Source organism: Oreochromis niloticus, unplaced genomic scaffold, assembly GCF_001858045.2.
Source record: "Oreochromis niloticus isolate F11D_XX unplaced genomic scaffold, O_niloticus_UMD_NMBU tig00008805_pilon, whole genome shotgun sequence".
Taxonomy (NCBI): domain Eukaryota; kingdom Metazoa; phylum Chordata; class Actinopteri; order Cichliformes; family Cichlidae; genus Oreochromis; species Oreochromis niloticus.
The window spans coordinates 1-20822 of record NW_020329446.1 but is presented as its reverse complement, the minus strand read 5'-3'; the positions used below and the strand labels follow the sequence as shown (position 1 = coordinate 20822).

Genomic DNA, 20822 nt, shown 5'->3' with positions numbered 1-20822 from the left:
AAATCAAGTTTTGCCTGCTTAGCAGGAGTTGCCGCGGTGTTATCCATGGATGATGAACAAGGATCACTCAGAAGTGTTCGTCTATGCTCTGGTGTCAGGCGCTTCAGTAGATTACTCGTGCTATTAACAGCAGCCGATAGTTTTTTCTCCCCAGGACATAGCTTACATATTACTGTAATATTCTTGTCTGCTTGTTTCAGAAAAGTGAAGAGACGGGAATATGTCCACTTCATAAAACAACAGCCACACACACGCTTTAGAATACGACTATGCAGCAAACTGGTGCGAAATGACGTGCAGCTGCACTACAGCGATGTTAAAGCAGCAGAGTTTACTTCTACGTTTAGAAGATAAATTATTGAAATTAAATAATGATATTCAGCGAGTTTAATTATTTTACAATGTAACGCAAGTACATTGTAAGTAACTGTAATTAAAATACCTAAAAATGAACAGTAATTAGTTACTCTACTTTTTCAGTGGAAAAGTAATTTAATTACGGTAACGCATTACTTAGTAACGCATTACACCCAACACTGCATATAATACACAGTTAAACATTTGAACACACTCATCCATGTAATTCATGAATTAATTAGAGGTCTTATGTGAATTACAGTCATTTACGGGTTTCACATACATTTTTAAATAACTGAAACTAGACTCACAAATTAGTAGGAATACAAAACAGCCGATGTAATGGGTTCGGATTTATAAATTTATATTTATAATTTTAATCTGTTGAAACCCCCAAAAATATGATTTTTTATGATTTTTTAATTTTTTTTTTTTAAAAAGCAATATTAGGATATAATAAACCACAAATTTATTGAATACAATAAGTGACTAAACTCTAACAAATATAAAAGAACAAGTGGATATTGTTATGTCTTATTGGTAGAAAATCAATGCATAAACTAATAAGTATCACATTCATCTTTACAGTCCATTAGAGCAACAGAACTGTTATGAAGAAAACATACAAAATATATTTCTTATTTTGCAGATGGTTTGTAACGATCACACCGGTCTCCAGCCAGATGAGGGTCACATGTCAGAGTGTACCGGACCTCAAAACCGCCTCTTTTAGCTCGACAGGTAAATGTGTGTGTCCCTGCTGAAGATACTTGAAACATGATCCCAGACGGTCATCACGCCATATATCCTTGTCCCAGACTTCAACCTTCAAACCCAAGTGTGTGTCCACCTTCATGAGAAAATTAATCAAACAAGATTTAATATAGTTTTATCGACCAATGTTAATTTTAGCACTAGTGAAAGACAAACACAAAGGAGAACAATGAAATAGGACGAATTCATAAACCATTTGTACATACTTAATAAGAGCAGCATTTAAAATTGGCCCATAGGAGTCATAAACTGTGTTAAAGACACAGTGGTGGATTCGAGGGAGATTCATTATTGGAATCAATTTAAAGAATGGCTCTGTGAATATGAATGTGCATATATGTATATGTATATGTTTGCTAAACCACTACCTAGCTAACATTACTTCTTCCAAGTCAAGTAACATACATGGTATTTGTCATTACAATGGTTCTAAAGCTCCAAACCACTACAACTTAAAAACAGAAGTTTAGTAGAAGAGTCTGATTATTTGGATTGATGTAAGGTAATGCTTTTGCATTTTTTAGGTATTAGCTAAACTATGGCTTTGTGTGGTATATTGTGCCAAAAAACAAACAAGAACAAAACAAAAAAAGCATAGTAAACTGTTGATAGGCTTCAGGTTTGAAAAGTAAATCAACTCTGCTGACTGTGGGGCCAAACCATTTATCATGATTTATAATGAGGGTTTACTGACCTTGCCTAAATCATAATTCGCATTCCACCGGGATTGTTTGACCGAATCCAACGAGTCCTCCGATAGAAGGAACCAAACCACATTTTAGCATAGCTGTGATCAGAAGAAAAGAAAGAAGAGCAACATAAGAATTATTAAGTCTGCTTGATATACCACACCAGACAGATCTTAATAGACAAGAGTCTATTCACCCCTCAGTTTTTCCAACTGGATCTCCTTTCAAATTCCAGGCTCGCACAATGGTAACCCTTAGCGTCCCCCTCCAGGCTTGCAGAGGACAGCAGTTGGAAGCCAGATTAGGAATGTGCCACCCACAGTTTGGCTCATTGGGCGACGTTCTCACAGCGTTATCTTCCAAGTACTCCTCTATGGCAACTTTCATCCCTGCCTTTTGCGTGCCATTTGTCATCAGGCTATAGATTGGCCGAAGGGAGTAGGAAACAACATCTGGGTGATCCTTCAGGGTGCTCAGCCAAGTTAGAAAGCCGAGGGAGTCATTCTGGGTGAGTGCAAACTCTCCCAACCAACCATTGCCTCCTACCACCTCTGTGTAGTGTTGGTGGAGACCAGTGCTGTACATAAACGAGAGACCCTGGTTTTGTAGGACCTTGTTGCAAGACTGTCTGTTACTGGATAATTTGAATTTTCCCAAGCCGACAGAGAAACCCAGCGATAAACAGGAGTAGACCTGCAGGACAGGAAGGGAAACTAAATGTCAGTGTGTATCAAGGGCATTTTCTCTGCATAGTAGCTGTACTATAAATATATACAGTGGTGTGAAACTTTTTTTGCCCCCCTTCCTGATTTCCTTTTTTTTTTTTTTGCATGTTTGTCACACTTAAATATTTCAGATAATGAAAGAAATTTAAATATTAGATAGAGATAACAAAATAAACACAAAATGCATTTTCTAAATGAAGCTGTTTATTATTAAGGGGAAAAAACTTGCAGGAACCTGTATGAGAAAGTGATTTTCCCCTAAACCCAATGACTGGTCGGGCCACCCTTAGCAGCAACAACTGCAATCAAGGGTTTGCAATAACTGCCAATGAGTCTTTTACAACGCTGTGAATTAATTTTGGCCCACTCAGAATTGTTGTAATTCAGCCACAAACCCAGCCATTCAGGGTTTTTGAAATTTTTTAAGGTCATCGCACAGCATTTCAATCAGATTCAGGTCAGGCCTTTGACTGGGCCACTCCAGTCTTCAGTTTGTTTTTGTTTTAAGCCATTCAGAGGTGGACTTGCTGGAGTGTTTTGGATCATTGTCCTGCTGCAGAACCCTCAAGTCTGCTTCAGCTTGAGGTCACGAAAAGATGACCAGACTGTCTCCTTCAGCATGTTTTGGTAGACAGCAGAATTCATGGTTCCAACTATCACAGCAAGTCTTCCAGGTCCTAAGGCAGCAACACAGTCCCAGACTATCACAATACCACCACAATGTTTTACTGCTGGTGTGATGTTCTTTTCATGAAATGCCGTGTTAGTTTTATATCAGATGTAACAGGACTCCAGCCTTCCAACAAGTTCAGCTTTTATCTCATTAGTCACAGAGTATTTTTCCCAAAGTCTTGGGGATCATGAAGATGTTTTTTGGCAAACGTGAGCCTTTATGTTCTGTTTGTTCAGACGTGGTTTTCTCCTTGAACTTTCCCATGGATGTCATTTTTGCCCAGTCTCTTTCTTATTGTTGAATCATGAACACAGACCTTAACTGAGACATATGAAGCCTACAGTTCTTTAATGTTGGTCTGGGGTCTTTTGTGATCTCCTGGATGAATTGTGGATGTGCTCTTGGAGTCATTTTGCTCGGCCGGTCACTCCTGGGAAGCCTCGCCACTGTTCCAGGTTTTCAGTTGATGTATGATTGCTCTCACTGTGGTTCACTGAAGTCCCAAAGCCTTAGAAATGGCTTTGTAACTCTTTCCTGACTGTTAGATGGCAGTGACTTTGTTTCTCAAGTACTTATTTAGATTGTGACATGATGTCTGGCTTTTTGAGATGCTTTTAGCTTGCTTCACTTTGTCAGACAGGTTCTATTTAAGTGATTTCTTGATTCAACAGGTTTGCCAGTAATCATGTCTGAGTGGTTTAGTTAACCTGAACTCAACTTTTCAAAAAGTGTGGTTTATCACAGTAACGCATGATTTAACAAGAGGGACAATCATAATTCCCACACAGGACTAGATAGGTTTGGATAACTTTGCTCCCTTAATCAATAAAATCATCATTTAAAAACTGCATTTTGTATTTACACACACAGACACATTTTGTGAAGATTTTGCGAGGCTTTCTGATCACGTCAGTTTCATAAACATGTCAAAGCTGTTGTATTAAAACCAAATTAAATCATGCATATGCTCTTCTCTTAACAAACAACACAAGCAGTCTTGTGGAGACACAAGATGATGACATTATAAATGAAGATGACAGAGTGTATGAAGGACTGTCAAACCAGTTTTGAAAGATTAGAGAAAATAGGTGTTTACATCCAGACTCAGATTTTTTAAAAAAATCCAGTTCATCAAGATGTGTGCCACATGTATGTCAATTTTAACTCTAAAGACTGTTGTACTTACTTCTCTGTTTTCTACTGTCTTGTGTAAAGTCAACCTGTTGAGCATTAATCTAAGTTTTGGCAGCATTATGTAATATTATGTCTCAAAAAGTGGGTTAACTTCTGAAAATTAGCCCTGTGTTAGGCTGGCAACCTGTCCAGGGTGAACCCCGTCTCTTACCCTATGATAGCTGCGACTCTTATAAGGATAAGTGGAAGAGAACGGAAGGATGGATGGACAGAAAATTATGGTGACGAAATATGTAGGCTACAAATTATGTCACTAAGATATTAATCATATCTTTATTGATTGAATACTTAATTACAAGATCAGTAAGCAGAGTCTGGACTAAAGAAAAACTGAAGTTTCTAATAACTAAGATAATACTGGACTATAGAGGTTTACGTAAAACAATGTAAAAACAACAATAAAAAAATCATTGGCATTATTGTTCAGTATGGCACAACTTTAAAAGGTTTTCTTTTGGTCTTTCATGACAGAGGTACTGCCCTGTATGTGTAGAAATATGTAGTCTGACGCAGGCACATGAGCTTTATGCTCGCACTCAACACACTATACAGAGTGCATGTCTCGCTCTGAAAAACCCAAACACACGGTTTTAGACGCAAATTTCAACTTTAAGCCTAATTTACCAACCCCAAAATTAACCCAGACAGTCTAGAGGCACTACAGCGGGCCAACGAACTCAGCTCGGAATCTAACCGGCGAAAGAGCTTGGCCCACTCTCATACAGGCTGTCAACTGTGGCGAATTTAACTACTCGATCTCGAGACGCGACCTCTCGCGGTTTCACATACACACACACAGCCTAGAGGCGCTGCACGGGCTCGCCCCCTCTGCACGGAATCTAGCCAGCGGAGAAACTTGGGCGGCCCCCTTTCGTGCAGGCCTTTCAACTGTGGCAGGGATCCCAACCCTGACTGGTTCTTTAGGATGTCCTCAGTTCCCAGGTTACCACCCTAGCCCTCCCTTCCCATGGGTCTCGCCCTCGCATCAGCGAGCGAGTGGGGCAGCCAAGCCCAGAACAATTAGTCTTATTCTTACACTTTCAGTCGCTATTGTTGAGATAAAATTATTTGAAGTGCCTCAATAATGCTGTGCTTTTATTAATAAGTGTTTTAAAGTACCTCATTTGAGGAGAGTCCATTCAGTGAGGACAGACAGGTTCGTGCAGCTGTGACTCGCCTCAGTCGACCACCAAGGTGAACCTGTAATGTGGAGCAAAGTTGTTGTTATAAATCATTTTTTTGAAGAAATATAATAATAATAAGGAATAAAGCAAATTCACAGCATGTGCTTTAACCTGGCGGATGTAGTGTGTGCCGTAGGTGTGTATAAGCTCACTGTACTGAGCTCTGGTGGAGCTGTTGTAGAAATGTGGTAGCTTGGCTAAATCCTTACTGAACTCAGAGCTGAGAGACGGACTGTTTGATACTCGGTAACTGGACACAAAGAGACAGATTAGTAAATGATCTCAACAGAAGCTTTTCAAACAAAGATTGCAAGATAACCCGAATTTATATGACTATTCTGAGTTATTCACAGCCTACCTGTAATGGTTGCAGGTGACCCTGTGTGTGCTGAAGGTGTGGCGGTCCTCTGCGGCCCTTTTTGATGCAAAGTTATACACAGCGGATTGCTTTCCCCACAAACATCCCTAAATCTAGGCCAGTCTGTTATGAAAGATGAGAAAAAGAATAAATAAATTAGCCAAGAGCCAATAATGAGACATTATTTGATCTGTCTGTCCCAAATTACAGATCTTGATTTCTGTTCAAACCTGGTCTCAGTTTCAAAGTGCAAAAAACATGTTGGTGGTGGGACAATGTACAATTTTCAAAAATATATATCTGAAAAAGTATTTAATATATGAAGTTAAAACTTCCTAATAATCCTAATAAGACTTAAGACCATATACTTTTTTATCTAAATTGGAGATAATCAAGCAGAATATGAAAAAATATGATTTGAGATGGAATGACCTTTAATATAACCTTTTAGCAATATTATCTGAAATTAAGCTACATAATGAGACACTAACATTACCTAGCTGGCTGGTTAGCTATAACCAGTTAATGAAGCCATAATATTATTTGTGTAGTTTCGTACTTGGGTCTAATATGACATTGCTTGAGAATTTTATGTTGAAAGCTACATATTAATTGAGCTGCCACAGGTTTACCAGATGTCGTGGCCTTTGGTGGCAGTCTTATGAAATACTGCGAATACTCCACCAAGATTTGAACAAGTGCAGCTTGGTTTATTGTTAGATTTAGTTTGTTTTGCGCTGAGCTGGAGATAGTAAGTAGTTGTAGTAGTTGCTGTTTGGTGTTAACGACTTGTATTTGCGGATTTTTCTTTTTGTGTGTGAGTATTATTTCAGTCCCATTTTGTGAACTGTGTTAGTTGCAAAATATGTTTTGTTTGTCACAACCTGTGAATCAAATGAGGATTGTTTTATTTATTTATTTATTTTTATATTACTGCAGTGTTTAATATAGAAATGTTCTATTCAAAAAGATAGCAGTAGTAAACAAACAAATAAACAAACAATATCCAACCAAAGTATCTGCTTATATTGACACGTTTATCATTATTTACTAAAATATGTAAATTTTATGTAAATAACTGTTGTGAAATGTGCCCTACCTTCCAGTCAGTACTGTCCTGGGAGGTGTAGGTGTCAACCAGAGAGCTGTAAATATAATTCACAGTAAAGACTCACAGTTAAATTTCAAAGATGATTTCCATTATTTTAAACAGTTAGTATTTACAGATGAGGACCTGTTATTGTAATTAGATTTTCAGCTCCAAATAGTATGATGAAGAGAATGAAGATAATTTATACACCAGAAAAGGTGTCTAACAATAAAAATCCTTTAATTTTGTCACTGCCAGAGACTGAACTAATCAGATGGAGATGTTTAGATAGCGAGTCAACAGTCACACACCATTTAACCTTCTCTCAGTAAGACTCTAACTGTGAAGCAATCATAATAATATAACATAATAATGAGACTATACCTAACAGTGGAGTGGATGCTGCTGTAAATCGGCACTGCATCGGCTGAATGCACGCCAGTCCACTGCAGAGACTGGCAGCTGAAAATGAAGACAGATCATGAACATGTACACATAAAGTGTGTGCTACTGTTCAAATGGCTCTTTGTTGTTGCATCTTTAGTTACTTTTTGCAGCACGTTGCCTTGAAGCGGGTTGGAGCAGAGAGTACATGTTTCACTTGGGTGAAGTAGGTATTCACATCAATCATATAGGCTCCCTTTCGTCGCAGAGTGACCACATCAAATCCCTCCCCACCAGGTTGTGACCTGGTACAAAAGGAGCAGCCTTGCACTGGCTGTAGTTTCCAGTCTGACAGGAAAGAACAGGGGAGTTGCAGGACAGAAAGAGAAGGAGGCTCAGGTAGAGAGGAGGTGGGGTTGAATAAGACAGCATAGCTGCAGTGAAAAAGACTGATATTTTGGAGAGAGAGAGAGAGATAAAGACATAAGTGATCATCATTTCAACAGCAGGTGATTCTCAGTAAAGTAAACAACTCAAATGTTTGCAAACATGCAGCCTCAGCTGACTGCAGGTTTCCCCGACCTTATAAACAGTACAGGACACAACAGTGTGTGAATTAACGATTTGCATAATATTATAAGCTCGGGTAAACCTGCAGTCAGCTGAGATTGAAAAAGTCAGTTGGATGTGTGAGAAAATGTTTCTCCCACTGGATGAACAGAATCAACTCTCTGGGATTCCTTACCTGTATTTAAAACATGCATTAGATAGTTTGCTTTAAAACAAAAAAAAAATCTGGATACCTCTTTGGCAGTGTTTCCATGGCAGAGATTTCTGAAATTTGTTTTAATCATTTATTGACTCACTGCTCAAAAATGTAATTTTCCTTTGTCATTAAAATGTTGTGCACACACACAATTTTATGTGCAGTTTTTCTTTTGTAATATGGTGGAAAGTTAAAAACTTGATGATCATGACTGAACATGGTTTCAGTTCATATACTGTATCTTGTGTGAGAAGCTGGAGTCATTAAAGTATTGTTAGTTGACTCAAGTCAGCATTTTACATGTTGACTTGACTCACATGTAAATGATCTTGGCTTAAAAGAAGATAAGAAAAAAATCACCAAATTGAAATGCAAGCACACATACATAACATGTAAAAGGTATCTCTGTCTGTCTTATTAAAATAAAGTTAACAATAACTTTGTATACCATTAAAAAATGTTTCTACCTTTTCCAAATGCTGTTGAAGTTGCTGTTCTTCTGTCAGTGACACAATTCAGACAAAAGCAGGACAATGAGCCAACAAGACTTGTTCAAAACAGACTGAGAAGCTCAGCTTTTAAAGAATAAGATGGATACACGTGCTACAAATCAACAAAGATAAGGATCGTTAAATAAACCAACAATGGATTTTTGGACCCAGGATTAAGGAAGTGTCCTCGGAATAACTTCCTTGTCAATGCTGACAAGCTGTTTGGGATTATGTGCCCTCTTAACTATACATTTAACTGTATACGTGTAAGAGAAAGAAGGCTGTCAGCCCCCAAACAGCAAAATTCCAACAACAGAGATGCCACACATGCACATTTGGTTCAAATATCAAAAGTGATTTGGGCCATGTATATTTTTATCTTCATTGCCAAATCTATTTATTCAAAAAAATAATTAAATAACTAACGCAATTAACAATATAATAAAAAAAAAAAACACACTGGCGACCTGTGCCCACATCTCCCCCTATGGCACCTCGGATACTCCTTCCCCCAGCCCTGATGACCCTTATGAGGATAAGAAGAAGAGAATGGATGAATGGATGCCAAATTTATTACTAAATGTTTAGGTAACAGAGGTGTTATCAGTGTTGTACTGTTGGTTCTGCAGCCACTAGATATAAAGTCTGTCTTCATTCTGGGTAAATGTGTCACGTTTGTTATTGCGGCTCTGATTGTTGTCCCTGTTTCACTCCTTTCTTCAGTTGTTTTTCATACACCCACAGGTGCCCTTGGACTTTAATTGCTCCTAGTGTCACTCACGTGTTTGGCATTACCTGAATCAGCTTTGTGTGTAAACATACCTGAAATCTTTTACTACTTGTTTTCAACAGTGAAATGAATACATTACCTATAAATCAACTTCCTTTTGCATATTTGTATTTTATTTGTAAACTCTTAGTGTGGACATACACCAAGTTATGTTATTCACTATAAAACATGTTCCATCACTACCTAGGCATGCAATTTCAATTAATATCCAAACCTTTAAGTAGTCGGGCTATTCATTTTCAAACTGTAAAAACATGACACACAAACAAAGTCTCATGAAGAGACTCTCAAGAGAGTAGTGTTGTGTTTGAAGTAGTGAACCTTGCCTGTCGAGGTAAACACAGAGAATCATTAAGCATGCATGTTATTAAAGTATTTTCCCCTTTTCAGCTGCTCAATAATGCAACTGTATAATAAGCCAGTCTAACGGTAACAACGGAGTGCATTTAGGTACTTAGACATGATCATCCTGCTGAAGTTTAAGTAACTTTGAATATGGCATGTTGATGCCAGATGGTGTAATTTAGAAATTGTTCCCATAAAATATCTCTAGGGGTTACAGAGAGTGGTCTGAAAAAGAGAAAATATCCAGTTTTCTCAGTGAAAATGCCTTTTGTTGTTGTTGTTGTTGTTTTTTACACTTTTTACAGAATTAAATCAATCATATATATTTCATCTCTGTAATATTCAGGATATTTATAATTGAGCTATTTGTATATAGTAGAGCTATTTCTCAATTTTGTAAACTTTGTAATATATTGTATTATTTAATTTAATTCAGTCTCTTACTGTTCTTATTGTCTTGGAGCAATTGTAACCACATAATTTCCTCAGAGATTAAAAGTATTCTGAATCTGCTGATTCTGACGATGAGACTGCTTTGAGCTGATAGGAAGGTGACAATAACTTGCATAACCACTCATTAAAACCAGGATATGCAGAAAAGCATCTCTGAGCAAACAACATGCTGAACTTGCGATGAGCACACCAGTCCAACTCCTGCCAGCTAACCCTCTAAGTGCCAAATGAGTATTACTGAATACCTGAGTGTCGTTGCCGACCATGTCTATCTGTATTTTATTCCAGTGTACCCATCTTATGAAGGCTGCCTCCAGGATAATGTGTTGTCTCACAAAATTCAATTCATCTCAAGCTGGTTTCTTGCACATGATAATGATTTAGCTTTACTCAAATGGTCTCCACAGTCACCAGATCTCCACTAGAGCCTGATGGGATGTGGTGGAACAGGAGATTCACATCATTGATGTGCAGCTGACAAATCTGCAGCAACTTTGTGATGCTGTCATGTCAATATGGACCAAAAACCTCTGAGGAACATTTCCAGCACCCTGTTTAACCAATAAGAGCCAAGACCCAACTGGGAGAGTCAATTTTGAAACTTCAACAGAAACTTTCCTCAATGTGTAAAGGGGCGTGGGTTCTTATGGGTAAATCTATGCCATGAATGATTAAGGTAGTTCTGGGATCCAGGCTATTACTAGCAAAGTGTACCTAATAAAGTGAGTATAAACAATGGAAATGAGTGTCAATGGGGAAGCCACTGCCTTTAACCTACATTCTTTCTGTAGTGAGGAGGGGCGACTCTTCATGCCAATTGTATTGACAGCAATGAGAAAGGGAGTCTTCTGCTCACTTGATTTAATTAAATAATAAACAGACTGGCGACCTGTGCCCCACGTCTTCCCCTATGGCACCTCAGATACGCTCCATCCCCTGTGACCCTGATGAGGATAAGCAGAAGAGAATGGATGAATGGATGCCAAATGACCTCAGTCAACTTTTTGGATGAGTTTTTTTCCCACTTCCCAGTTTCAGTCTTTTTCAGCAGTGTTCATGTTTTAAATCATGGTTTCATTAAAACAGTAAAAAAAAGGAACCCCTTTTCAACAGTGCTTGGACTATTTATACAATTTAAATGTATTCTAACTTCACAACACTTTATTTATTCTGGCCTTGGTCTCTTCAGATTTGTAGAACCAACCCTGAGATTAAACAAAACAAAACAAAACACAAGTGCCAATTAATCAGAACTTGTTTATTTCGTTATGATGAGCATTATTATACATTATACCCATGCAAACAATACCGAATCAAATGTTTTATACTCTTAAGTGTTACAAATAACAAAGAACTGAAGAAAAACATTACATGTTATAAAGGACTTTGCAACAATGACATACAAAAATCTATTTGTAATCATACTTATGGAGAGGACTTGACCGTTTTTACACATAATTCAGAAAATAATCAGTGTTTTTAATGAATGCAAAGTGATTTGAATGTGTACCCACCACCAAAGTCAAATGAGGATTAAACACGATGACTATCTGCCCCAAACTGTATAACAGTTTGGGGCTGTAACTCTTAAGTGTATGATATGTCCCCTTTATTACCTGTTGCAATAAATTTAAAGAATGTTATCACCTGATCTGATACTCGATTAAGGATAAGCTACAGCATTTCCATAGTGTGCCCCACCCAGAATGCATTTCTCACTGTGGAGATGGTTGGTATTTGTTACAGGTGGGTCCAGTCAGGTGACAGTCACACGTCAGAGTGTAGTTGACAAAAACAGTGCCGCCTCTCTGAAGGGAGCATCTGATTGTGTTTGTACCTTGAGTCAGGTAGTTCACACATGATCCTAGCCAATCATCAAACCACGCATCTTTGTCCCAGACTTCAATCCTCAGAGGACTGCTTGTTTTCACCTTTAAAAAAAAAAAAAAAAAAAAGTGAGCCAAAGTTAAAGTAGCATACAGTATAATGATGCGTGTTGTGTCCATTTATTGTTTCAACAATAATTAAAAAGGAAAAAAACAGCATTTCAGGTGTGTTTCATATAATAATTTAATATTTGTTGGAGTGTCATTAAAGTCATGTCTTTAATATACAGATATAACAGGGTTTTGTTTTTTTTTTCAAATAAGGAAATTATTCTAAATTGTTTCATCTTTGTTTTTTTTTTCAAATGTCCATGCTTTTACTTTTTGTTGGGGATACAAAATTAGGTAAAAGTGTTTTGTACTGACATTTTCCAGACGGTAATAGGTGATCCAGGAGGGGGAGTTAGATCGGATCACATTGGTCTGGTACCTAGGGTAGTCATATAGATCTTCACATATCTGTGAAATGGTAAAAGAAATGGAGAAAAAATTACTGTATACATGTCTATGATTGGTCTTTCCTTTGAAGCTTATCTTGTTCACTACTCACCCCTCAGTCTTGCCCCAAAAATCTCCTTTCAGACCAAAGGCTTGGATCATGGTTATCGTCACTGTTCCCCTCTGAGTCTCTTTAGGACAACACTTGGAATCCAGGTCGGGACCCCTGCTGCTACAGGAAGATTGTGTATTGTTTGATCTACTGATGGCGTTATCTTTTAAGTACTGCTCTATGGCAGCCTTCAGTCCTGCTTTTTGTGCTGACTGTTGCACCAGGTCATGCAGTGGTCTTAGGGAGTAGCAAACTACATCAGGCTGATCCTTGAGGGTTTTTAGCCAATTCTGGTAGCCCAGGGAGTCATTTCTGGTGAGTGAAAACTCCCCAGTCCAGCCTCTGCCTCCCACCACTTCTGAATAATGACTGTGGAGACCAGAGCTGTACAAGGCAGAGGTACTGTGGGTGTCTATAATTCATTATGATTCAGACTGGACAAGCAGGTACATGTAGACGTGACTCGCCTGAACTGCGCTCCAAGATCAACCTGAAGAACATTAATATTTGAAAAAAAATTCATACACTTCTGAATATTAAAAAATAAATAAAAGTGATGTGTATATTAATGTTATTACCTGGTGAATATAGTGTGTCCGTATGTGTCTATGAGGCGTCTGTACTGGGCTCTGGTTGCATAGCTGCAGGTAGCTGGCAGTCTGGCCAAATCTCTACTGAACTCAGCACTGAGAGGAGGGCTGTTGGACACACGGTAACTAAACACAAAAAAATACATTATAATTAAACATCAAACATCAAAAAACTGTTGTGTTGCAGGAGTGTTCAAAGTCTACCTGTAATGTTTACAGGTGACTTTATGTGTGCTGAAGGTGTAGCGGTCCTCTCTGCTTTGGGCTGTAGCAAAGGTGTATGCCTTAGATTTGGTTCCTCCAATCTCCAAGTTGCTGAACTTCCTTAAATCCAGTCCAACCTAACAAAAATAAAAGCATGAGCTGCTTCCACGAAACATAAAGCATTCCAATCGCTGACAGCTGTACTTTTACATTAAGTGCTAAAAGTACATTTTAGCATGATAATCTAATCTGATACCTGCTAAATATTAACTTATTACACTGCCTTTGCAATTATCATGCTAACTCACTTTATCTTTCTTTGCTTTGCATGATTTATTCCTGACATGTCTCACAAATCTAGCTGCACCACATGACTATTCTGGGCTTTAGACCAGATTTTATAGCAATATCACCACTAATTTGTTGGGTTATTGGAGCAGCTCATGGTCTCCTTTTCACCAGTTTGGATTAATTTAGTCTTGTTATGTTTTTACTTGAACTGTGATTGTCAGTAAGTGAATTATAGGGTCACATTGAATTAACATGATCACTCACCTGTTGTTCAACCTATTTGCAGTGGGCCTTAAAGGTACCTTTAATTGAGAGCAGCTACAAAGCTTGCTACCATAGAGAGTATAAAAGATTGACATAGCTATTGTGATGTCACATCCTGGTTTCTGAGGACTCCTTTTGAATCAGAAACCTTAGAGTTGAGCATTTAGTTGCAAAATAGACAAATGTAATGAGGAACCGTGTGCCTGACTGTAAACCAGACATTCTGCGACTGATTTGTGATTGCAAGTTGTTGGCCAGTGAGTGTGTAGTTTCATTCCATGGATAATCCTCTATTTTAAGGTACAGTATGGCCAAGAGTTACAAAGTAGACTTACTTTCTTTTTATTATTATATTAAATGTGACAAAAAATGAGTGACTGAGCAGATAAACTCAACAGAAAAGTATTTACAGAGGTGAAGAGAAATAGAAACCCATTTTCCCATAGACTTCTAAATTACCACTTCAACAACTGCTATCACCATCTACTGTTCCTTCAGATAGAATGTAGGTTCAATGTATTGCCTTCATTTTTTTAACAAGGAAATTATGTCCATGTTTTATATTTACATTACATTACAGTGCAGGGTGTGTGCATGTTATTGCAGGTGATTCTTTCTTACTTTGAACTGTGTATTAAAGCAAGCATGGGGTTGATCTTCCTCAATAAAGGGAAGCACGTATATATGATGTTTGTAGGGCTCTACTGTAGTTGCCTGGTTATTTTGCTTCATTTTGTTCTTTTATATATTGTCCTTATAATGTCAGTCATGGGACCCTCTTTTAAACATGGAGCTAGGAATGATTACAGGACTACATCAACAGTTTGCAGTAATAATAATATGATTTGCATGTTTCACTCAACATTAATGTTTCCTACCTTCCAGTCGATGCTGTTCTGGTTGGTGTATGCTGCGACCAGTGAGCTGTAGAGAAATTATTTTGTTTAATCCCCAAAATATTCCAGTAGGAAATAAATGCATTTTCAATTATTAAATATTCAACACCATTCGGTTTGATAAATGAATTCATGTAGGAGGTGTGAGTGTTATGATGCCTATAAGTGAAGCATATATGAAACATGTCAGGGCACATTGAGTTTTTAAGTCCTAGAATACCTGATAGAGGTGTGTTCACTGTCCTCGAGATGAAAACTGCAGCGGCTGAACGCACGCCAGTCCAAAGCAGAGACTGGTAGCTGAAAATATCACCAGTGTTAGCATGTTAATGGTACGTCAAACTAATTTGTTGATGTTTATTTATTAGTTTAGTTACTTTCTGCAGTTTGTAGCCTTGATGAGGATTGAGGCAGAGTTTACAGGTGTCACTCGAATTGAGGTAGGTCTTCACATCAATCACATAAGCTCCTTTTCGCTTAAGTGTAAGAACATCAAAGCCCTCCCCTGCCAGGTTGTAGCCAGGCACAAAGGGGGCAGACATACACTGGCTCCGGGTCCCAGTCTGACAGGAGAGAACAGGGGAGTGGCACAACAGAAAGAGGAGGAGAAGGCTCAGGTAGAGAGTGGTGGGAGTTCAAAAGGAGAGCATGGCTGGAGTCAAAGAGAGAGAAAAGGAAAGCAGTCAGTTTAATTTAAGCTTAATGTAGTGTGTCAAAGAAAAACTGCAAAAAATATTTTATTTTTGGGGGTTTTTGTTTGATTTTTTTATGCATTTGAATGATCATCTCTCTTAAGTAGATATGACCAGAATATGCAGATTGTTTTGTCAATATAACACCATGGTATCATAATATTTAGGGTGGCTTCTAATAATTACTGTCCTTATCAATTAATATGCTACTTGTTTTTTCTTTTTTCTTTTTGGGAAAAATCACAAACATAAAAATACTCAGACTAATGCATTCCATGTTGAAAGGGTCCATCTGTCTTTGAGGTGCTTGTTTTATCAGATCAACAGCTCAAAAAGCAATGTCTGTGATATTTCTTTACCTGTGCTAACAAATCACAGTGATACAATCTCAGCTGTTTGGGATTGGTTGGTTTGCACCAATGTTTAATGTGTTTCTGCCAGCTATATTTTTATATTTCACACAAAATCTGTAATTTAAATAAATGCATTCAATTAATTCATTCAGTCTGATGTGGCAAAAAAATCAGTGGGAGGTTTCACAAGTTCACTATAAATGATACAACATTCATTTAAACTCTTCATTGATTTGGTCTAAAAGATGTGTTAATTTTTTTTTTTAAAGCCCATTAGATTACCTGTTCAGACCTCAGCAGTGAATGTGTCAAGAGATGGAGATGATGACGGTATCATCTGAGGATGGGATCACTGTTAAGGCAACAGCACTTTTATACTGTATCCAAGGTCATGTGACCTACACTCAGTAGTTTTGGGGTTTTTTTGGTTTGTTTTTTTGTTTTGTTTTAGATAAAGCATGGATGCTGAGAAATTGTAAATGTAATGAATACAAAATATTTGTGATATTGGAGTTCTGAAAATCATGCTTTATAACGTTAAAAGGCAAGGCAAAGCAAGGCAAGTTTATTTATATAGCACAATTCAACAACAAGGTGATTCTTCAACCTGGATTTAAATAAACTGAGTGTTTCAGCTGATCTGAGGCTTTCTGGGAGTTTGTTCCAGATATATGGAGCATAAAAGCTGAATGCAGCTTCTCCATGTCTGGTTCTGACTCTGGGAACTGATAAAAGACCGGATCCAGATGACCTGGGGATCTGGAAGGTTCATACTGGGTCAGGAGGTCACTGATGTATTTTGGTCCTAAACATTCAGAGCTTTATAGACCAGCATCAGAACTTTAAAGTCTATCCTCTGACGGACAGGCAGCCAGTGTAAAGACCTCAGAGCTGGACTGATGTGGTCCACTTTTTTGGTCTTAGTGAGGACTCGAGCAGCAGAGTTCTGAATGAGCTGTAGTTGTCGACTGATTTTTTAGGTAGACCTGTAAAGATGCTGTTACAATAATCAAGCCTACTAAAGATGAATGCATGGACTAGTTTTTCCAGGTCCTGTTGAGACATCAGATCTTTTATCCTTGATATATTCTTGAGGTGATAGTAAGCTGATTTGTTATTGTCTTAATGTGTTTTTCTAAGTTTAGGTCTGCATCCATCACTACACCCAAATTTCTCACCTGGTTGGTGGTTTTTAGGTGTATAGATTGAAGTTCTCTGGTGACCTGTAATCGTTTTTCTTTGGCTCCAAAGACTATTACTTCAGTTTTTTTTTGTTTAGCTGGAGAAAATTGTGGCACAACCAGTCATTAATTTCCTCAATGCATTTACCAAGAGCCTGTACAGGGCCTCGGTCTCCTGGTGACATTGTGATATATATTTGTGTGTCATCTGCGTAGCTATGATAGTTTATTTTGTTGTTCTTTATAATCTGTGCCAGTGGGAGCATGTAAATGTTAAACAGAAGGGTCCCAAGATGGAACCTTGGGAACTCCACATGTGATACTTGTCTGCTCAGATGTGAAGTTACCTATTGATACAAAGTATTTCCTGTTTTCTAAGTATGTTTTGAACCAGTTTAGTACAGTCCCTGAAAGACCTGCCCAGTTCTCCAGTCGTTTGAGTAATATGTTGTGGTCAACTGTATCAAATGCTGCACTGAGATCCAGCAAAACTAAGACTGACATTTTTCCACTGTCTGTATTCAGACATATGTCATTAAACACTTTGGTCAGAGTGGTTTCAGTGCTGTGGTTCTGTCTAAAACCTGACTGGAAGGCATCATAGCAGTTATTCTGTTTTAAGAAGTAATTGAGCTGTTGAGAAACTGCTTTTTCAATGATCTTACTTAAAAATGGGAGATTTGAGATCGGCCTGTAGTTGTTCATTTGTGTCTTGTCAAGATTGTCTTTTTCAGTATAGGTTTAATTACAGCAGTTTTTAGTGATTCTGGAAACACACCTGACATTAAAGAAAAGTTGACGATCTGTAACAGGTCTGACTCCAAAGTCTTTGAGACCTTTTTGAAAAAACTTGTTGGCAGGACATCTAAACAGCAAGAGGAGGAGTTCAGTTGACCTAAGATGTCCTCCAGGTCTTTGCTGTTAATAGGGTGAAACTGTTTCATGGTGTTTAAACAGTTTTTCAGTGGACACAGTACATATTCTGAATCTGCTGTTGATGTACCAATTGCTTGTCTAATCTTTTGGATTTTTTCTGTGAAGAATTTGGCAAAGTCATTGCAGGCCATGGTTGAGTGAAGTACAGCTGCCACTACACAGGAGGGTTTGTTAGCCTGTCAACTGTAGAAAATAAGACCCGAGCATTATGACTGTTTTTGGTGATGATGTCAGAGAAGTAGGACCTCTTGCACTCCTCAGTTGTAAATTATAATTGTGAAGTTTCTCTTTGTAGATGTCATAATGAACCTGGAGGTTTGTTTTTCTCCATCTGCGCTCAGCTTTCCTACACTCTCTTTTTTCACTTTTCACCAGTGTGGAGTTTCTCCATGGAGACTTTTCCTTCCAGAGATAACCTTCACCTTAATGGGAGCAATAGTGTCCATTACATTTAACATTTTAGCATTGAAGCTATTGACGAGCTCATTGACTGAACCTCTGGACAGGTCAGGTGTTAATGGGAAGACCTGGTTAAAGATCTCACTACTGTTTCAGGTATACACCATTTTGTGATCACTGCTGTTGATATATTTGTGTGGGCTGAAATTTTACTTTCAAAGAAAACACAGTAATGATCAGACAGGCCCACATCAGACACAGTAACGTTTGAAATGCTCAGGTCCTTGGAGATCAGTAGGTCAAGAGTGTGTCCTCTATTATGTGTGGCCTCTGTTACATGCTGAGTCAGCCCAAAGTTGCCCAGAGTGTTACTCAGGTCTTTAGTCCCTTTGTCCTGAGGGTTGTCCACATGGATGTTAAAATCCCCAACAATAATTACACAGTCGAAATCAACACAGATCACAGACAGCAGTTCACTGAGGTCATTAAAAAAGTCTGTGCAGTATTTGGGAGGCCTGTAAACATTAAGAAACACAACTTTGGATGGGGCCTTCAGCTGTAAAGCCACATATTCAAAAGACTGAAAACTACCAGGAGATAGCTGCTTACATTGAAATGATTCATTAAATAAGACAGCAACCCCTCCTCCTCTCCTGCTCACCCTGGCCTCACTGATAAAACGTAGTTAGGAGGGGTCGACTCGATGAGAACAGCTCCACTATTACTTTGGTCCAACCAAGTTTCAGTTAAAACATAAAATCAAGGCTGTGCTCAGTGATTAAATCATTAATTAAAAATGTTTTCCCAGCTAAAGATCTAACGTTTAATAAAGCCAACTTAAGTGTTTTAGAGGTATTATTTGCCCCCTGTGTTTGGGAGCAGTCTGTGGCACACAAGGTATGTTTACTATATTTAAAGATCTTTTAGAGTGCAGCTCTCTGTGTTTTGACCAGGCCACATGTCTCCTTCTGTCACTGAAAGTACAGAAATTTTAAAACCTTCTAGTAAACAGGGTCCCAGCTTCTCCTGGGAAAAGTCACCACTGCCATAATCTCGCAGCCCGGACCCTCCACACATCACACATCAGACTGCGGAGACAGAGCATGAAGGTGATAAGGAGGAACTAAGGGGGCGAGGCTGGGCAATGTAACTTCGATTGCCCTGTTGAGGGCGGGGCTCGATGGCGAACCTTTGGCTGCTCTGGTGGGGGATTTATGGGGGACAAAAAGGGATTGGGCCGGGGGTAGATCTGAGCCCAGCATTGACCCGCTCCATCATCTCCTCAGTGAATTTCAGGTGTGGGGAGGGGGGAGAAAGGGAGGGGAGGAGGGTGATGGCCTGTCAGGGTTTGGGGACTGGGAAGGTCGTGGTCCCTAGATAACAAGAATTATCTGCCTCTGCAAACTGACAGTAAAGAAAAAACAAGAACTCTATTGTCAAAGAGCTGGAACGCCTCCCTCCTATGAGAAAAAGAGTCATTTAAAATTCACCTGAAGCAATAGATCAGCTAAACTCCTGACATTCAAATGACACACAGGAAATGTAACAGTTGAACAGGTTAAACACCACTGCTGTGTTGACCTTCTGGCATCTTTCTCTCTTTTTAACTTTCCATATCATGATAGCTACAAAATTATGTGACTATCTAATAATTTTGCTACTGTATATTATGTGTTATACAATAACAATGCAACATATAAATTTAGTATGTTCCATCTGCAGGTCATATATCTTTCTGATGACTGAAACCAGCCCATTAAAGTCATTATGCAATGTGCTGTTTATAAGATTGGGAAACCTGCAGTCAGCTGAGACTGAAGAAGTCACTTGGATGAGTGACGAAACGTTTCTCCCACAAAACGCTACGTCCAGATGAACAGAATCAACTTTTGGAGATTTACTTACCTGGATGACTGAGCATGCATCAAGACTCATAACAAGAACATTATACCACATAACAAGTGGTTTCTAATGGTCGGTTCAACTTGCGTAAGGACTTGCAGAAATTTAAGTAATGGGATTAAAAGATACAACTTGTCGCACAGTCAGTGTTATCAAGCTGAGGATAGTTCAATGTTCAATAAGCCTTTTTCTTTATCTTTCAGAATTATTGCAATAGTGCTGATACACAAGGCCAGTATGAGTATGAAACCAGCTGAAATATTTGCTTTTATGTATTTGTTATTCTTCCACTAGGAAGCACATTGAATAAATCCATTCAGTCTACAGTAGAATTGCTTTGTCATGAGGTTTCCTGAGAATTGGTCCATGTATCCCAATCACAACATGTGTGAAATACCCATGTAT

At 38.4% G+C, this 20822-nt stretch overlaps 2 protein-coding genes across 2 annotated transcripts; both read right to left on the bottom strand.

Moving 5' to 3' along the window:
* Positions 1-1830: 1830 nt before the first annotated feature.
* Positions 1831-6043, bottom strand: LOC102080452 (perforin-1). Its single transcript, XM_019354013.1, has 5 exons — positions 5955-6043; positions 5708-5846; positions 5532-5612; positions 2017-2513; positions 1831-1918 (listed from the first exon to the last, which is right to left on the bottom strand). The coding sequence occupies exons 4-5, from the start codon at positions 2403-2405 to the stop codon at positions 1831-1833; spliced, it is 477 nt and encodes a 158-aa protein (XP_019209558.1). The 5' UTR covers positions 2406-2513; positions 5532-5612; positions 5708-5846; positions 5955-6043.
* A 6562-nt stretch (positions 6044-12605) lies between these two features.
* On the bottom strand, positions 12606-15589 carry LOC109198606 (perforin-1-like; the record flags this gene model as incomplete). Its single annotated transcript, XM_025905129.1, has 7 exons — positions 12606-12618; positions 12710-12829; positions 13288-13425; positions 13504-13640; positions 14937-14982; positions 15175-15254; positions 15332-15589. Coding segments are annotated over 7 exons (792 nt in total), but the record flags the coding sequence as incomplete, so codon positions are not given.
* Positions 15590-20822: the final 5233 nt, after the last annotated feature.